At 46.8% G+C, this 19,614-nt stretch overlaps 2 protein-coding genes and 1 long non-coding RNA gene across 16 annotated transcripts; all 3 read right to left on the bottom strand.

The window, feature by feature from the left end:
• Nucleotides 1-292: 292 nt before the first annotated feature.
• Nucleotides 293-4,597, bottom strand: LOC120647820. Its single transcript, XM_039924653.1, has 4 exons — nucleotides 4,583-4,597; nucleotides 2,897-3,387; nucleotides 1,338-1,880; nucleotides 293-759 (listed from the first exon to the last, which is right to left on the bottom strand). The coding sequence occupies exons 1-3, from the start codon at nucleotides 4,595-4,597 to the stop codon at nucleotides 1,619-1,621; spliced, it is 768 nt and encodes a 255-aa protein (XP_039780587.1). The 3' UTR covers nucleotides 293-759; nucleotides 1,338-1,618.
• Nucleotides 4,598-5,128: 531 nt separating this feature from the next.
• LOC120650739 (flotillin-like protein 2) lies at nucleotides 5,129-11,718 on the bottom strand. Of its 14 annotated transcripts, none has more exons than XM_039927978.1 (9): nucleotides 11,307-11,718; nucleotides 10,440-11,100; nucleotides 9,635-9,932; nucleotides 9,152-9,296; nucleotides 8,868-9,002; nucleotides 8,445-8,539; nucleotides 6,429-8,328; nucleotides 6,074-6,261; nucleotides 5,184-5,439 (listed from the first exon to the last, which is right to left on the bottom strand). In XM_039927978.1, exons 7-8 carry the CDS (start codon nucleotides 7,017-7,019, stop codon nucleotides 6,085-6,087), a joined length of 768 nt encoding a protein of 255 aa, XP_039783912.1. In that variant the 5' UTR covers nucleotides 7,020-8,328; nucleotides 8,445-8,539; nucleotides 8,868-9,002; nucleotides 9,152-9,296; nucleotides 9,635-9,932; nucleotides 10,440-11,100; nucleotides 11,307-11,718; the 3' UTR covers nucleotides 5,184-5,439; nucleotides 6,074-6,084. The 14 variants fall into 14 exon arrangements, 13 of the variants coding, with proteins under 13 accessions (XP_039783916.1, XP_039783914.1, XP_039783912.1 ...); XM_039927979.1 differs by having other exon boundaries at nucleotides 8,445-8,483; XM_039927982.1 differs by having other exon boundaries at nucleotides 5,129-5,439; nucleotides 6,429-9,002; nucleotides 9,152-9,265; ... (1 more) ...; nucleotides 10,850-11,100; nucleotides 11,307-11,716.
• A 5,965-nt stretch (nucleotides 11,719-17,683) lies between these two features.
• On the bottom strand, nucleotides 17,684-19,122 carry LOC120650737. Its single transcript, XR_005665788.1, has 2 exons — nucleotides 18,272-19,122; nucleotides 17,684-18,183 (listed from the first exon to the last, which is right to left on the bottom strand). It is a non-coding gene; the product is annotated as an uncharacterized LOC120650737 (long non-coding RNA).
• Between the last annotated feature and the right edge of the window lie 492 nt (nucleotides 19,123-19,614).

Genomic DNA, 19,614 nt, shown 5'->3' with positions numbered 1-19,614 from the left:
CTCTTGAACATCACAAATTCATTATATCCATGTAAACATAGGACTTAAATGTATATTAATTTCATTATAATTATTAATATACCGAGCAATGGCCCGGGATTTTTCATTGAAAAATAAGACGCTAGCATGTTTTAGATGTCGCCAACTGGTTACATTTTGTACTTGGTGTAGTACACTAAACATATCCCTATTTAAGGATTAAAGTCCAACGATATGAGAAATAATGTGGATATTCTCCACAGGTGAGCTGACAGATATGTAGAAGGCCATGTCTGCATTACTTGTAAGAGGATGAACTGAGTGAAGATGCTGTGATAATATTAAATGTCAAGAATACGCTGTCTTGACACCAAGCTAAAAGAAGCTAGGCACCAAAACAATAGAGCAATATACAGGCTGCAACTGAACAAGGAATGAGTTGAGCATTAGACTAAGAAAACAACCCAAGAACAGACGTCCCAAGTAACACAAATCAATCAACCATGCATGATGCATGCACATTTTGCAAGCTAGATATAGCCCCAAACGACTGCCAGTCACTAATTTCGAATGCTGGGGTGCAGCCCCAAAGATAAATACCTATACCCCAAACTAATAACAACTACCACAATTTACGACTATATGTAAGAAATTTTCATGCTGAACATTCCCCACACAGGGAAGACTAAATAGAAGGAAACTGTAGCTCATTGGGGTAGCCTGACTGATCATCCAAGACTCAATACAACCCTTCAATTCCTTCAACTTTATTTACCATTCCTGTCACAACTCAGCAAGCATGATATATTAATTTCATTATACTATATACACAGATACAAATTGTGTTCTACCACTGTGCTCTCACTATGTATAGGATATAAATATTGAATATGACAAAATGTAAACAATCAGGACTAAAGACAGGTTAATTTCTATTCAATTTACGACCTATCAAAAAGATAACAAGTATAACACTGTTCTATATCTAGTTCTGGATGTTTCTTTCACTAATCACTAGCATTAGGAAATGTTTGCTATTACTGCAGAAATATTTCCATGTAATACAGATTCATTTCCATGAGCCATTGGGCAAAATTAAATGTGTAGCGTGATTAGTGCATGACCCAAAGCTAGCACAAAAATTTCACAAGATCGTCAATGAAGCAGGGAATTATAACAACACAAGGCGAAATCACAAAGTTCAAAGTAAAGCAAATGAACCTTTTTTATCTATATTGCTAGCTATGCAAAACAGTTTCGAGTTGCGTATTTGTAATAATATATTTGCCAACATATATATATATCAGCAACTCAAAATAGCAATTAGCAAACAATGGTCTAGTAGTGACTTCACATACCTCATGTGGCTGTTGAAAGCCCAGTCCAAAATTTTTCTTCTATTCAAGGTTTAAAGATGGTAGCTTAAAAGCAGCCAATTGTTCTAAATTGCACAACTTCCTTCACTGCACCATAACTTATCCAATAGTTTAACAATTCATTGTTTCTTCTTTTGAACATTTGGTGAACATTGACACCTGGTATTTATAATGGAACATCTCCCATCTTTTTTTGAAGTAAAACATCTCCCATCTTTGTAGGGCCATCATGTACAAAGAGATCACAGGCTGATCCAAACAAATCATTTCAATGACATATCAGAAGGTGCAGTCTTTCCACCATAAATGGAAAGCTTTCTTTTCATCTGAATTTCCCGGATTGTTTCAGAAATCAAGAGACTCAATTTTGGAACACTCTTACTTGTCAAGGGCAGGTCAATTCCTACATTTGTCAAAGCTTCTATGATGAGTTTCGGAGATTTTGGATGATGATCAGAACATCGTAGTGGAGTAATGCCTCTCAGAACAGGGTTTCCACAAATTGCTTCCCCATTTGGCACGCCACTGCAGAAAATCATCAGAGTAAATGCCCCCTAAGTATGAGACACAATCAATATGAGAAAATATCTCAAAAGTAAAGTTGGCAGTACATTGTTAGCATAAATAATTAACAGATGCCCATGCATGTGCATAAGACCAAGTATTGATTGCAAAACATAGTTCCTGAGGCCCAGAATTTAAATCCATAATATGTGTATAGCAAACAGGTGAAAACAGGAAATAGTAGTAAACAGATACCAAAGACCTTAACCCGCCATTGCAATAAATGATAGCACCAAAACTGACTACAACCTATAGTAGTCAAAGCAAAATTCCATGTGTATTGACCAATGAATTCTGGATTTGGTATATGACATAATAGTTTTATGTCATAATAGTTTTTATTAATGAAGTGTATTGACCTACTCCAGGAAGATATAACATAACATTTTTTATTATCATTATTTTATTTCAAAACGTTAAAATGACATAATAGTTTTAAGAGGTAACAATTGATCTATTCTATATTTGATTCAGACTCAACAAGTTGAATCTGGTGTTTTAAAAAAGTGCCTAGTTAAGCCGGGAGACAGCTATCAAGCCAGCTTCTAGTTAAAATAGTATATCCGCTAGCATTTACACTTCATTAAAATAGTATGTAAATTATAGGAGTCCGGGTGCTGATGTAGCTAACTCCACTAAAAAGGGGAACAAGGAATACATGGGAACTGATCTATTCCAACCAGAGTTGCGAGGCTTTGTCAAAGCCTTGAACAGTACATGTCCACAAACCTAGTGTTCTCCCAATCATGAGTTAGAAAACGAAATTCAACACTTCAACAGTAACATAGCCACCAAATCAATTTGCTTGAACAAGTTCTCGACGAGAAAAGAAACTATTACTCCAATTTCCTGTAGAAGAGCTAAACTCATTTCTGACCAGGGCACCACACATAGCCCAGCAAAAACCAGAATTGTATAGCGAAGTTTATACGACCCGATCATATCCTGGACTCCCCTGGTCAACCCAGGAAGTATACCTTGTCCTAGTGGGGAAGGGGCAGTGCTGATAGAGCTGCTGCTTGGGGTCCAAGAGGATATGATTGAAGCAGTAGTGGGACAGGGGCATCGCCTTGGCCTCGCAATTCGAGGCCGCGCACCCGGCCCTCCCGCCCGCAGGGGTAGCGACCGCACCGCGGCAGCCATTCTCGAGCGGCCCAACGGGGCCCCCATTCCCCGGCGGTGCGGCACTGGCCCCATTCCCTTTCAGCAGCGGCAGGGACGGCGGGAGCCGGGCGCGCGGGGGTTCGTCGTCGAGCGCGGGGCTGGCGCCGTGCTCCCACCAGTACTCGCCGTGCCGGGCGGGGAGCTCGTCGGCGAGCGCCCAGAACTGGGCGCGGTAGAGGGAGCAGAGCTGCAGCAGGCGGCGCCGGCGCCGGCGGAGGACCTCCTCGCGGGACAGCGCCGCGGCGAGGCGGAGCTCCGCGTCGCGCGCCGCGCCGGCGAGCTGCACCGGCGGGCGCGGCGGCGGCTAGGGTTTCGGGGTTTAAGCAGGCGCGCGAGGAAAATTCGGCCCAGGTAAGCCCGATTAATGTTCGGCCCATTTCATGGGCGGCCCAGCTGTTTGCCTAATCAGGGGCTGGCAGGTGGGCCTCATTTTACTCACCAGCACTCTACCGCGGCTTCTCTCTCGCTCGCCTGAGGCCCTGTTTGGCAGGGCTCCAGGAGCGGCTCCGGCCGGAGCCCTGCCAAACGGTCGTTTTGGCACCTGCTCCAGGTTTGGAGCCTCTGCCGGAGCCCCTTGCGGCTTACATAGACGAGGAGGAGCTGCGAAATCGTAGCTCCATCCGGCTCCGTGAATCTTCTGCACGCCGCTGCCCCTTTTGCCCCGCGTGTGCAGCACTTCGCGCCATCGCGTGGCGGCGGGTGCAGGGCCGGCGGAAGGTCGTGGCCGGCCGGATCTCGCGGTCGGAGGTGCGGGCGGCCGGAGGACGAGGCTTGCCGGATCTCGCGGTTGGAGGCACGCGGTGGCTTGCCGGAGGACGAGGCTTGCCGGATCTCGCAGTCGGAGGCGCGCGGTGGCCGGCCGGATCTCGCGGGAGGAGGCGCTGGCGGCGCGAGGAGGAGGCGTGGGTGAAGGCTAGCGGCGCTCCAGTGGAGGAGGAAGCGGGGCGGGCTCCCGCGGAGGAGGAAGCGGTGCGAGGGACGATGGGCGGCGCTCCCGCAGAGGAGGAAGCGAGGCGGGCTCCCGCGGTGGAGGAAACGACGCGAGGGGACGGTGGGGTGCTAGGGGAATGGATAAGAAGGGAGGAGAGAAAAAAAAAGAAAAAGAAATAGAGAGGAGTAAAAAAAGAAAAGGGCAAAAGAAAAATGTAAAGAATGGTAATTTAGACATTTTACAACCTTAATTCAACAAGTGAAGCTGTTTTGCCAAATGTTTTACAAAACGGCTCCAACTCTACCAGAGAAGCCGCTCCACCAGAGGAGCCGGAGCCGGAGCCGTTTTCGGAGGAGCCGGAGCCCTGCCAAACAGGCCCTGAATCCGTTGCGAACCTAGCGGGAGCTGGTAGTCGAGGGTGACGAGATGGCGGCGAGCTGTCTAAAAAGAGAAGAAGAAGAAGAAAAAGGAAAAGTTGCTCTCCCCCAGTAAAAAGCTCAACAGAAAGAGAGAGAAAACTGCTGCAATCTTGACACTGGGAAAAAATTTCACAAGAGATAACTGCAACCTCCTTGTAGTCCATGCACTTCAATCTTTACATCAAGAAAAGAATAGCATGGTACAAGGAACTTGTAATAATTAGGAACATTCTGCTCATATTTCCTGAAGATTTGGTGTAGTGTGTAACTGCAGATTGCAATAGTTCTCATACTAGAATGCCACTCTAACGCAAAAGGGAGGATGGCCAACGAGGAAAATAGAAATAAGATGCAAACGCTTAGTTTAATTTAATATGGGTGGTGCAAACTGTTCAACCTAAGGACTTCTTCGATCTCTACTGTCGATCTCCACTCATGCACAACGCCTCCAGTTGTACGACAAATCGTAGTCCAGGACCCACCGGCTAGCGCGTGGCATAAGTTTACAACCATCTTCGCTTCCTTTTTGCCGGATTTTTGGTCGAAACTAAAGGCTACCTTCTGAATTCCTGAGGTCCTTGTCAGGGTGTGTTTAGATCCAAAAACCCTCCCAAAATTCAAACTTTCCATCACATCAAAATCACATCAAAACATTAAATATAGCAAATGACCCATGTATAGAGTACTAAATGTAGGTAAATAAAAAACTAATTGCATAGTTTTGATGTACGTTGCGAGACGAATCTTTTGAGCCTAGTTAGGTCATAGTAGGATAATATTTACTACAAACAAATGAAAAATGCTACAGTATGCTACAGTATTCGATGTGATTTTTTCTCCCATTTTTACAGGGATCTAAACACAGCCTCAGTATGAACTGGTGTTCGTCATCAGTCCCCATCAACTTCTCGAACTCTGCTACCTGGAGATGAGGTAAGGAGAGCTCATGGGATTCCCAGCTGGGAGCCGAGTTATCGCGCGCGAGATCCAATTGTGGGTCATTCTTCTGCAGTGAAGATATGGAAGGATATATGCATCATTATTCAGCGTATGGATGGAAACAAAGGGAACCGAGAAAAAAAAACTTTATTTAGGTCGTGTTTAGATGGTTTGCAAAAAAAAAAAATTGCGATGGAATCTTGCTAATTTGAAGTACTAAATGAAGTCTATTTACAAAACTTTTTGCACAGATGTGTTGTAAATCGCGAGACGAATCTAATGATGCAAATTAATCCATGATTAATTAATAATTAGCGGATGGTTACTGTAGTATTGCTGTTTCAAATCATGGATTAAGTAGGCTCATTAGATTCGTCTCGCGATTTACAGCTCATCCATGCAAAAAGTTTTGTAAATAGACTTCATTTAGTACTTCATGCATGTGTCAAAATATTTGATGTGATGTTTTTTTGTGTTTACGGGGTTTATGGGGTGGAATAAATAGAGCCTTATCATCGTAGTGTGTATGGACTGAAGGCAGAATATTCATCTTACCCAGTAGCGAAAATTTAGGCCGAGGTATCGAATACTACTGCATTGTGCGAGGAGACTTGCTATGCCAGCTGCATAGGAACTACGTCCTTCCCCTAGTGTGACATGAATTTTCAAGGATGCCACATGAGGAAGCTGCGGAATCGAACCTTTGATAATGTCAACTTCTAGGCGCCTCCTTCTGCTTGGCGTACAGCTTGGCGTCCTCGGCCAGCTTCTGCTCGAAGAACTGCGCGTCCGCCTGCGCCTTGCGCGCCTCCGCGGCCTTCTGCTGCTCGTACAGCTTCGCCTCCGCGGCCTTCTGCCGGCTGTACAGCGCCGCGTTCGAGTCTTGCACCTGCATGCGAATTTATTTGCAGATTTTATTCAGAACAGCGAGTTGAAATTGATTGTGAATCGAAAATGAAATTGATCACGGTCGACATCCGACGAATGATTTTGGAACCTGAGAATTGCAAAGGAAATGCATCTGGTACTACTGCTACTAAATGCCAATGGGATTACCTGCGTGTCGTACTGCACGGTGGCCTTGCTGAGCTGCTCGGCCTTGAGCTTCTCGGTGAGGCGCAGCGCGTTCTTCCGCTCCACCTCTATCTGCAGCTCGGCCTCGCGGATGGCGACGGCCTTGGCCGCCTCGACCTCGGCCACCTTGGTCTGCCGGTCCCACGCGGCCTTCTTGGTGGCGAGGTCGGCCTTGGCCGCGGCGACGACGGCCTCCCGCTCGTTCTCGAACACCTTGACCTCGGCCTCCACCTTGGCCTGCTCCTTGATCCCGATGGCCTCCTGGCGCACGCGGAAGACCTTGGTCTGCGCGTCCACCTCGGCCGCCTTCTGCAGCGTGGTCCCCTCCCGCTCCTTGGCGTCGATGGCGCCGCGCATCCGCGCCTCGGCGACGTCCACTTTGGCCTGCTTCACGGCGCCCTGCTGCGTCTTCTGCCCGAGGTACGAGAAGTACTCCTGGCCGGGGACGTCGACGAGCTGCTTGACGTTGGCGTTGTAGATGTAGAGGCCGAACTGGTTGAGCTCGAGCTGGACGTTCTCGAAGACGGCCTGCTTGAACGACTTGGTGCCCTGGAAGATCTCCTCCATGGTCATGGACGCCGCCAGCACGCGCGTCTCGCCCTGGATGACGCCCTTGACGAGCTCGCGGACGTGGGACGAGTTCTTGTCGTGCGGCGCGATGAGCTTGGCGTAGAGCAGCAGGGAGGCCCCGTGGGTGCCGTCGTCGGCGATCTTGGGCCCGATGGTGAACAGGTGAAGACGGCGGGGAGGATGAAGGGCAGCTTCTCGGAGCTCATGGCGTGGACCTCGAACTCGTAGTTGACGGGCGTGATGTCGAACTTCTTGCACTGCTGGCCGACCCACACCCACGCCTTCTTCGCGAGCTTGACGTCGTCGATGCCCCAGCCCGTGATGCCCAGGTACTCGGAGGCGTCGGCGACCCTGAAGCTCGCCATCGATCTCCCTCGGCGGCGGATCGCTCTGGACTTGCTGCCGCTGCTCCTACACGATCGGAACGGGGGGATTGTTCTGGTGGAAGGAATCGAAATCTATGTGGTGATTGGTGAGGGGGAGCCGGCGGAGGGGGCGGATTTATAGGCAGGGAGGGAGAAGGGGATCGACCGAGCAGATCGGATTGGGGTTTTAGCCGGCGGCGGGGGAAAGAACTTTGCGGTTGGGTGCGAGCCTGCGTGATCGAGGTGGAAGCGATCAGACGGTCGTGGGCGAGTCCCGGCGAGGCACGGCAGGAGATCTGCGACCGTCCGTCGAAGCCTCGTGTGGTGGCCTTGGCGATTGTTCCGTCGAAGCGTCTGAGCGGTGTGTTCCGTGGAAAAGAAGGAAATCTTCCATCTCTATGAATTATTAGGAAAGAAGGAAGGGGTTGGCTAACGTACGGCCGGCCGTAATTTAGGCCGGCCGTACGGCCCGTCCCTTTTTTAGATAAGCAGGTTACTAGTTTTTTTTATTTGGTAAAGAACTGCTAGATCAGGAAAAAAATAGTTGGCTCCAGTCATGATTAATGTTTTCGCCAAAAAATCAGACCTGTACCACTGTGGCACCATCCCTCTCCTAATTTGCTTGCTTCTAGATGTTTCAAAATTTGCAATGACAAAAGCAACTTTTGAAACCTCATAAGCAAAATTATGAAAATCTGAAAGCAAATTAGAACATTTACAAAGTTTCACCTCATCTAAATTCCAAATATTCACATAGTTTCAAAACTATTACCACATACAAATCATGATTGCCTCAACTGTTGTACTGTTGATTACAGCCGATGATTAAAACTACCACCAAACAAAAATATTGAAGGTACTACAACTAATATCAAGTTACACATGAATAAAATCAAGCTAGGTTGAGGTGCAACTAAACTGCTGCCGATGATGATCTCATGAACTTTCTGATCACCAAACACCAAATATGTAATAAAAAAGGAAAGTCTTTATTTCACTATGGATCAAAAATTGAAAACTCTAATTAAACTCTGGATATACAAAAAAATGTTAGCAGCCTTACAGATGTAGAGCATGTTATAGTGTTGATCTGCTGAAGAAACTTGCAGGCAGAAAAGAAAAGTACATCAACCAACTTATGAACACACTTTTGGAGGACTAAAAGGAGGAAAGGAACACAAATTAGTGAAAGAGTAGCAAGTGCAGTTAGTATCAGGAGTAAAACATCACCAAGGCTGAATACTTCAGTAAACAAACGATGCTTGAACTTTTTTTTTAAGATTGGTATAATTGGCTAGATAAATGCATTGAGTTGCATACATGAAATCAGAAGAATTGCCTAGATAATGCACTAGGTTGCCTAGCTCACTGATTAAAATATCATTTAGCAAAATAAGACTCCTAGATAAACAGGTTCATATGACAACATAGTCAGGCAGTCAGAAAAGCAAGATTGATAAAATGACTCATCGTAACGATGTATTACCTTCAACATACGCATGGGGGAGCTGTACACACCTCCATCATGACCACAATCTGAGCACCCACTGAGCCACAGATTGCCCTTGACAGGTTCAACGGCTAGAGCTTTTCTAAACCACACTACTGTTTGTCCCGGTGCCTGTCAAATGGCTCCAATAACATACAAAACAGAAGTCAACAACACATGGAGATAGCAAAAGTTCCATCTCTATAACAGTCATCAAGTCAGTTTGGGTTGTTTTTAACAGATACTATAGAGGAGAAAAAGAAAAGGCACAAGATTTGCACCTTCCGGGAGCAGTCGCTTCTTTTACTCCCCAGCTATGTCCTCAAGGGTGCAATTGTACCAGCATTCTCCCCCAGTGGTGGACCGCCATCATGAGGATCACATATATGTGTTCCCTGGTGTTGACGGTAAAGGAGGCTCAGCAAGCTACCAAATAGAAACATCAAAATTAAAGTTACGGTTTATAAAACACCCGCAGACACAATTCTTGTGAAATTGTATTGTTATGCCTAGGTAGAGCAATATTATTGCTTATGGAAACTGATATTATTGCCTACCGGAACTAATATTATTGCCTCTGTAGAATATTCTTGAGAACCAACACTAAAATGACTATACGAGATCGTAAAAGGACATTACTAACCCAATTGAAATGCTTATGAGTTTTTACCAAAATGCTAGTTGATTTAGCATAAGTTTCCTAAAAAATGCTAACACAAAATAGTACAACTGTGAGTAGAAACAAATATCAGTTAGTGAAGAACCTTAATGTTGCGTATATGTACAATACGATTGCAAATAGCTCTGCTTATGCTTGCAGGTTGCAGCTCGCTGCTGGACAGCTGCTTGTGCTTACTGTCGGGCGATGGTTCCAAGCCGCTGCTGCGGCTTCCCAGTGCAGCTTTGATTGCCCCCGGATCCATAGCCTTGATGGGCTCAGATTTAGCGAGGCCATAGAGGCGCTTGATGGTCCTCGAGATGGAGGCAAGAGCGGAAAACACCCTCGATTCCCTTGGCTCAGAAGTGGCAGGAGCCGGCGGCGGCTCCGAAGTAGTTTATTGCCTAATGAAGTATATTGATTTATAATCAGGAACCATAATATTTTCAAATTCCCTCTCATATTATTGCCTAGCTGGTAACTATAATTTTGCCTAACAAAATACATTGTTTTGCCTTGTTATAATTATAAAATTATATAAAATAAGAACCATATTATTGCCTAGTAAACCATGTATTTAAAACCTGATCTAGGGAACTGGGATATATAATGGTAGTATGTATGGAAACCCCTTTCCTTTACAGTCATCTAGGGACAGTTTAAAAAGGCTCTTCACACTGCACTTGTGCTTCTGGATTTAACAGAAAATGATTTGAGAAACTTGCAGCATATTGATTGACCAATCAAAGCTAAAACATCTAGCAACTAGGAATGATTTTCCGTATACTGAATCTAGCAACTATAGCTGGATTATCAAACTATAGCTAGCACCTAGCATACTTTTATGTAATAGGCATTCATAGCTGAAATACAAAAAGGATCAAAAACACCCGGGGCATCTAGAAGTATACCATGCAAATTCAAGCTCGTGCTCATAATCACTTGAACATGTCACCCTCCCTGGCTCCTGCTTATAAAATGTTGAAGGACACAAAGCTCCACCAAACTATGGCAAACATGACAGGAAAATGAAAAACAGAAATAAGTTATAAGCTACACCTAGATACTATCATTATTAAAGCTAACACACGTGCAGTATGCATAACATCTACAAATACCATCTACAGCTTCAATCGAGCAACATACACCCTTTGTCCTGTTGATTAGGAAATAAAATAGTAAATCAATACATCTACAGGCTATACGTTTCTAGCCAAAGGGTAATACTAGCATGCTGTAAGATGAAAAGCTTGCATTGAAATTGTGAGGAGATGAGATAACAACTACTAGTATGCAGAACGAACAAAGGGAAGGCACTCACGAAGAAGCTCCCCTCGCCCATCTGTAGGTTCTACATCTGTGGCCGAAGGGGAGTGAGTGGGCCTTCACCACGGTGCTTGAGAAGCTGCCTCCATGCATCACGCACCTACACTGGTTTGCCTACGCGCAGTGGAACAGAGCTCACAAATCACGGCCGTCGTCCCGCTCGCCGCGTCGTACACCAACCCCAATGCTTGCTCGTGTGGCTGCTGTCCCGCCGCCTCCTGCCACGGGGCATAGGGCTCGAAGTAGCTGTGGGGGCGAGGCACCCAGATGAGGGGGAGGAGGATGCGGAGGTGGTCCTCGAGCTAGCTAGGGAGGGGAGTAATGGGTGGATCTGAGCAGCAGTAGGCGGTGGATCTGTGCAGCGGCAAGCGGTGGATCTGTGCAGCGGCAAGCGATGGATCTAAGGAGGGGAGAGGGGAGGGAGAGGGGGGTGAAGGGAAGAAGGGGAACACCTGGAGTGCGCGGGGAGGCCGGTGAGCCGCACCAGTGGAGGAGCGCGGGGAGTGCTTCGTCGTCAAAGGAGTGGCACCCGGGCGTCGAGCACGAGGCGGAGGCGGGAGGCGGCCTTGATGGTGAGCCAGCGGCAACAGACGAGGGAGCAGTGCTTGCAGTTGCCGGAGCCGAGCATGCCGAAGACGAGTGCGAGGAGCTCCTTGGGGAGGCCGGTGATGCGGTCCTCCCCGCCGACAGCCTCGACGACGGAGGCGAGGAGCTGCGGTGTCATCGCGACGACGGTCGGCGGCGGGGGCGAGGGCTTGCGGCAGCGCAGATGTGGTGGGGCACGGGCCCTTGAGGGAGGCATAGGCGGATCTGCCAAGGAAGGGGCAGGTGGAGGGGGGAGGCGTGGGTGGCGTTAGAGGAATGGGAACAGTTCCAATTAAATGTTTTGTTGGATGTCGATGGATTCAGTCGGCCGTTCCAATCCACAACAATACGGCTGGCTGCAAAGAAGTCATTACCAAGAAGGAAATCTTCCATCTCTTTCCACTTTCGCTCTTTTTTTAAAACACGGTAAAAACGCAGATGCTCATAAATGTATACGTATGCACGTTCACCCCTATGAACACACGCACACAACCCTATCCCTATGAGCACCTCCGAGAGATTAAACCGGCAGATCCTCGAGATTGACGAAGTCACCACTGATGCCTCGTGAAAGTGCGAGCACTAGTGTCGAGTCGAGGACTCGAACCCTAGTGAATAGGTTCACCATAAGGAACCTTACCAACTGAGCTATACTCAGTTCGCCACTCTTTTTTTCTGCGAGAGAATTGCAACGAGGAATGATTACTATATCTCCTTTTTAACTACTATAAAACAGCGTGGAGTTTGCATCCACTTCCACCGAATCCCTGTTGAAGCGCAGCACGACACGACCGTAGTGTAAATCTTATGTTTTCACGCGATGCTACGAGCCTACGATTCCCTCCAAGTCTCGGCACTTTCCTCATGAACTACTTGCCACCTATGATGACTAATTGCTTCCGATCGAGGCTACTAGCATTGCACTTGAAGTTCAGTCTACGGAGTGAGAAATTACAATCCTCAATTGTTCTGTGTTTGCCATTTTTTACTTCTAAAGGCAGCTTGGCAAATCGGCGAATTGGGATTTGAAAGTTAGGTGGGGATAATAAAAATTACTTGCACTGACTATTTGAAAACTTCTAATAAGTACATTTTTTAGAGTTTTTTTTCACATTTCCACCGATGAGGTAGTTTGCATTGAACATTATTTTTAGCCCACATTACCCCACTAAACAAGTACTCCCTCCGTCCTGAAATATAAAATATTTTATTTTTTCCTAAGTCAAAAGTAGTTCAAATGTGACCAAGTTTAGATGAAAAAAAAGGTGCCAATACATTATCAAAGGAGAATTTATTTTTCCAAATTACGCCACTTAACGGTCATACACCCAAGCCGTGGATTTGCATATAAGAATTGCAGGTACGGTAAGACATACTAGTGTACGTCACTGAGAGGACATAACGGGATGCGTGTGCTAGAGGGGCTAATGCGAACGAGTTAAGGGTGTGTTTAAATTCAGTAAAAATTTAGACGAAATTTACTGTAATAATTTTCAACCGAAGATTAGAAGAACTAAACATGATTTAATTATAAAACTAACTATACTGATGGACGGAAAATTACGAGACGAACTATTAAGTTTAATTAATCTATCATTAGAGATTGTATACTGTAGCACGACATTATCTAATTATAGTCCAATTAGACTTAAAAAATTTGTCTCGCAATTACATTCGAAGGTTATGAAATAGGTTTTATCAATTATCCACATTTAATACTCCTAATTAGTAGTCAAACGTTCGAAATAACTATAGCGCAGAAAAATCTAAACAAGCCTTAGGTTGGCAAATGACAACGCACGCCAAATTTCTGGCACTGATTGACCCCGAGCTGGAGATACCAGAGTACAAGACCAATAGCCGCCGGCATGTCGGAAACAAGATCAACGAATGTTTCACAGTTATGGCCTACGGCACTGCTACGTGTCACGTGTGTGTGCAACTGTGACGGAACCGTCAAATTAAAACTCTAATTAAGCGTAATTGCCATCATTTGAATTCATCGGGCGCATTAGCTTAATGGCTTAATTTGGCGATCCTTTCTCAACCCACGGCCCGATCGAAACAACACCGGAAGTCCCACGCGAAGGCGGGTGCAGATGGTACAAGCACGACACAATACTTTAAAATACATTCACAACAAGATTCTGAAACGTTTAATTTTACAAACCGAGATCAAATATCCATATACTGTACATGAGCTGCATAATTTACAAAAACTTTACAATAGTTATGACTGAAGTTCGAATATAAAAGATCCCACTACTACTCTAGCTTCCATCAGTTTTGAACTTTCAAGACCGTTCAAACCGGTTCTCTCATCCGGTCGGATCGGTCGGCACTGCCTGCCGACACCACCAGTCAGACCGGTATGCGCAAAACAGAGAGTCCGCACACTCAGCCCTCAAGTGTACAACCCGACGGACTCCCAGCCTAGGGGTCTCGCTCCACAACCTCCCTCCCCTCTGCATCCCGGCGGATGAACGACACAGCAGGGGCAGAAGTCCACGTCCGGATGTCCTGTAATAATAATTGTGGCAACAAACCCTGAGTATTCTAATACTCAGCAATGCTTACCCGACCAGTGGGTATAACTTAGCCCACATATCTAGACATGCAAGGCTTTCTGGCTTGTGGTTATTTTGCATAAAAAGCTTCTAAAATGAGTCCTTATTTTTCCACTTTTAGCTCCAAATTCTATATACTATCATTCTCAACTAGTATTTGCATCTGCTAAGAAATCATAACAGATATGGAGTAATAATTCATGGTAGTCATTTCCAATCATCACTTAAGTTTCATAAGACATTACTACGATGCGGTGCTGCGATCAAGGTGCTCATATACGAGAGCGACTGACGACGAATCGATCCGATTTAACCTTGCAAGGTGGACCTAACCAACATGGCACGCGTATGCCCCGTCGGACCACACGCACCAACCATTCCCCTCCCCGCCTCGAATTACAGGAACCAGCCCAACGACATATGGTCAGCCGAGCTCAACGTGAGACCACCAAAAGTAAACATACGCATCCCCAATTCTCCGCGACTACTCGACTCGCCCCAGGAGTTGGGTGCGGGTTCCTGTACTTTCGAAGCAAAGCAGTACTCGGCTTACCGGTTTCGACTACCTCCTACTCCCGGCATGCGGTTAGTACAATATCAAACTCGATTAGCAGGGCCAGACAACGGTACGGTCCTTAACCGACACGGACGGGGCTAAAACAATCAGGAACCTTGTCCTGCTGCCATACCTATGCATCATCATCACTCCCGTCCGGTCTCACATTTCCATATCACTTCCATTAACTCATATACTATAATACAAATACATGTAACTTATATCTCGCGAGTAACCGGAAATTACTCGACTTCTAAATATCCTATATCTCGCGGGTGACAAGAAGTCACTCGACTTCTATCGAGAACTATTAAGCATAGCATTTCTATCATCCTATACATTCTAGTATAACTCAAGGGAACCTAAGGATCATGCAATTAGGGTTCCAATCAATTTCTAAACCTAATGCACAAGTAATAGAAACATATATATAGGTGTCATAAGTTTGAAATAATAGGATGTGCACCGGGGCTTTCCTCGAGTCTGCTGCTCAAAACCGGGGTTAGCCGGGCCTTGGGCCGACTCCTCGCGAACCTCCTGCTGCGGGGCTTGCCCCTGGGGCTCCTGTGGCTCCGCAACCACCTCCTCCGCCGCGGCTGCTATACGTATGTATATGGATATGACATGAGAAATGTATGTATGATTTATAAAAATTACAAGTAACTAGTAGCCAAATTAAATTCTAACGATTTGCATCAACTAGCCCTAATTGAACCCACTCAGCCCTGCTAGCACCGGTCAGACCGGTCCACCCGACCGGTCAGACCGGTCCTACTCAAACTACCGTGACACCGGTCCCTCCGACCGGTCAGACCGGTCCTAGCCAGACAACCTAGAAACCTTGCTGCGGCGAAAATTGCCCATCAACTCCAAATACCTTCTAGGATCTAGTTCAGGGGTTCATGTGGATGCTTTTGACCAGAGGAAACCACCTAAAACCTTCTAGAACAAGAGATCGATCCAAACTCCTAAATTACCTTGAATGGCTCCTTCCCCACGAAGAACTTGCGATCCCGCGTCACCCCATGGAGGAGAACATGGGGAAGTTGATCCTCCACCGATTTGAAGCTCCCTTGGGCCTTGGATCAAGGGTAGGGGAGGGTTTTGGATCTCTAGAGTTTGGGTGAGAAGGGAGGGAGAGAGAGCTCGGGAGGGCGAGCTGGGCACGGGGTGAGACCGAGGAAGTTGGTGAGAGAGAGTGTGAGATTTAAATGATGTGGGGCCAACAAAACGGTTGAGTCAGCCCCCAACCGGTCAGACTGGTTGCCCAGACCGGTCCGGCCCAAACTGACAGGATCAAGTTTGAGTTGGTGATTTGTCGCATGAGTTTTGAACTAATGGCTGTGGTTAATTTAATTATAGGTGATTAACACCTGTGGTGTTACAGCAACTTCGATTTTAACCGGGCAAATTTGAAGGAAGGGTCATGTGCGAGCCAGCAACATGGAAGCTTCGAGGAAGCAGGTGCTCACATGCTATATCTTCCTCCCTGGTGCATTTCGCAAGGCGATGGACAGCCGGTGCTGCACGCATCCTTCCATTTCCGGAAAAGTTGCGACCTTGCAATGTGAATCGTCTGATGAGCGGCGGCATCCAGTCCTGGGTCGGACGGTGATGGAGATCTACGATGATCGTCGGTTACGGAGTCCTTGGCGTGTTGGGAAAAATACTCCCCAAATGCGGTAGTCTCAGTTCAACAGTTGATTGAAAAGAAACAAAAAGAAAAGGATTTGTCTCTGCTCCCAACAAAAGCAGACGGGGGAAGTTGGCGTCCATTATTAAGAGTTCCTGTTCCAGCGTGCGACGCGCATACCTTCTGCACGACGTTGGAACCCCTCCGATCCTGTTCTCACGGCACGGCGCGGCATCCCTACGCTGCTTGCTATTTTCTGCTTCAAATTGCCACGTCGATCCTATTTGTTGATTGCTCCCATCTAATAACGTCTCTTAGAGCAAGGATTATGGGTACAGTTAGCTTGCGATTCGGGTCTTCACGTCCTACAAAATTCAGCTGGAAGAGCGAGAAATGAAGAGAGAGTATGGGGTGAGCTTCTCACGACTCGCTAGCGTGAAGCTGCATACCCCGAGGCAGGAGCAGCTCTTGCAGGCTTGCGGACGAATAAACAGACTGCATGCTCTCTAGTCCAGGGGGTGTTTAGTTAGTGAAAATTTTTGGATCAAATGTCACATCGATTGTTTGACCAGATGTCGAAAGGGTTTTTCAGGCACTAATTAAAAAACTAATTTCAGAACTCACTTGGAAACCAAGAGACGAATCTTTTGAGGCCTTTGACCGCATCATTAGCACATGTGGGTTACTGTAGCACTTATGGCTAATCATGCACTAATTAGGCTTAAAAGATTCGTTTTGTCATGTACATCCAAACTGTGTAATTAGTTTTGTTATTTAATTACATTTAGTGCTTCATACATATGTTTAAATGGGAGGTGAAAATTTTTGGGAACTAAACGGCCCTCGTCTCTCTCACCTCTGCCAACAAACTCGTCTCCCTCACCTCTGCCAACAATTAAATGCTTGTTTTACGCTCAGCCAACTTCTTTAGGCCAGTCTGGCCTAATGGAGATTTATAGAAGGTTTTATGATATTAAATACTATCAGTTTTGCTGATATAATAAGAAAAGATAAGCATGGAGTTTTATATGATGTGAGGAGAGTTTCATCATCATAAAACTCATCTGGTACAGTTATCTAGTTCTCAGTCTAGATAACTGTATCCATAAAACTCTCATTAAAACTGATCTTGCCAGCCACACTATATGAGAAGGCTTATTTTTAAGGCCGCAAATGATATGGCCATAGCATGCCGCTGGCTGCTGGCTAAACCATTAGCCATCCACTTAGTCTTGTGTCCCACCGTATTTTTAATTTATACTGACTTCTCTGCAAAGCTTGGTTGGCAAACTAATCTGCATTCACCTGAGTGGCCGAGCCTAATACAAACTGCTGCCTGCAATCACACATCTGAATGACCGTTGCCGATCTGAATAACTAAAGTAATTGGCCAGCATCATAATGGAACAAGGTACGAAGCACGACAGAAAGAAATGTGCAATTGAACATGAATTGATTCTAATGCAAAAGCATGAAGAAATGTATATATTGAAATTGAATTATTGATATATATTGAAATTGAATTATTGATATACCACCTATGCATTTGTACAGTATCTGCTAGATGCTAATATTCTCAAGGTATTATTTTTGAGAAGCAGAAAGTTTATTTTCCTAAAAAAATCTCTCAAAGGACCTATTGTTCTTTTATTTTCCAACAGTGATATAAATAAAGCACTAGTGATCTATTATAGTGGATTGATTTTTGGATCACACAATGCCTTCCATCATCAATCACGCAAATGGTGGTAGCTAGCATTTGGGTCTGCACAGAGCGCAATTCGCCCTGCACTCTTCCATTGTCTGGTGGCAATACTCTTTCCAACTTCCATCCGGACAGCAATAACAATCATGCAGGCCATGTCCGAAAAAATCGCACTTACCCCAAGAACAAAATATCAGGGTAATCTTGCTCTCATCAAATGATTTTGAGTTGATGGTGTTATTAGCTGTAAAACTTCTAGCATTTAATAATTGTGGTCGACCACCTACATACATAGTTTTGTTTTCATCAATATTTGTGTCACTCATAGTATGTATTTTTTTCTGTAATAGGTTTAATGACAAGAACCTTACCTTGTGCAGACAGTGATAGGGATCCAAAGAGCAGAGTGAACAAGAACATCTTCATCCACACCCACACCCACACCCACGCCTTCTTCGCGAGCTTGACGCCGACGACCCAGCCGGTGATGGTCAGGTACTCCGACGCGTCGGCGACCTTAAAGCTCGCCATCTCTCCCTCCGCCCTGCTCTTCCCTCGGCGGCGGATCGCTCTTGCTTCCGCTGCTGCTACACGGTCGGAACGAGGGGTTGTTTTGGTGGAAGGAATCGAAATCTACGTGGTGACTGCTGCCGGCGGAGGGGCACGCGGGCTTTATAGGCAGGCCGGGAGGGAGGAGGAAGGCACGGCAAGCGTGATTAGGCGCTCAACTCCAGGACGAGCTGCGAGCAAGCGTGATTAGGCACCGACGAGCTGCGATTCCATGGCACGTGTGTGGGTGCAGGAGTTGTGGTTCGGGTGCGGCGAGAGAGAAGGGGAGGCGCGTGGCATGGAAGGGGAGCGACCGCGCGGTTTGTCGACGGGATTTGGCACCCCGCGGCTGCCTCCGCGCTCCCGGCGACCGCCTCCATCGCCAGAGCCGCCGTGCTCCGCTACTGCGCAGGAGGCCGGCGGGGGTGCGGGAGGGGAGAGGACGGGTGCCGCCCGCGGGGCGTGGGTGCGGGAGAAGGAGCCAGGGTGCTCGGGCGCTACCATGCGGCCCCACGCTTGGAGCTCCTCCGCGGTGAGCGCGATCGACTGCGGGCACCGCGTGGCAGCGGCCACCCACGACTCCACGTCCACGCGGGCAGGACGCTGTGGATGGAAGGCATTGAGGCGGGCTGTTGCCGCCGCTGCATCTCCCATGGAAAGAGAGAGGGGGTCGTCGCCTTGCTGGGCTGAGAAATTTGGTTTTCTAGGACTCTCGATGTTGGGCTTCGTACAATTGCCCCCGCGGATGTGAGCTTCGCCAAATTGCCATCGGAAACGTCGTCTTTTTGGTTTTCCTGCCATTTTGTTTATTTTAATCATTTTGGTAATTTCTTCGCTGCGGAATTGACTCATTTGCCCCTGAGCCTCTTTTCCTTATCCGTTGCCAGCCCTCCCGTCCTGGCCAGAGAGGCAGAGACGAGGACGCTGGGCGCCCGCTACTAGAGGGCTGCTACTAGAGGATTAGGATACTTGAAAGTTGTGGCTGCTGGCGATTGGAGTGCAGAAGTCTGGGATCACAGCAAAAATGGTGAAAGGCATAGAGTAAAGATTGGGGAAAAGACTTGCACCTGTCTTGAATGGCAGCACACTGGGAAGCCATACCAGCATGCGCTAGCCTTCATAACAACTCAACGAAATATAGATATGGAGCAGTTCGTGCATCCTT

Source organism: Panicum virgatum, chromosome 9K, assembly GCF_016808335.1.
Source record: "Panicum virgatum strain AP13 chromosome 9K, P.virgatum_v5, whole genome shotgun sequence".
In the NCBI taxonomy this organism is placed as follows: domain Eukaryota; kingdom Viridiplantae; phylum Streptophyta; class Magnoliopsida; order Poales; family Poaceae; genus Panicum; species Panicum virgatum.
The sequence above is the reverse complement of the archived record's forward strand: the minus strand, read 5'-3'. Positions and strand labels throughout refer to the sequence as shown.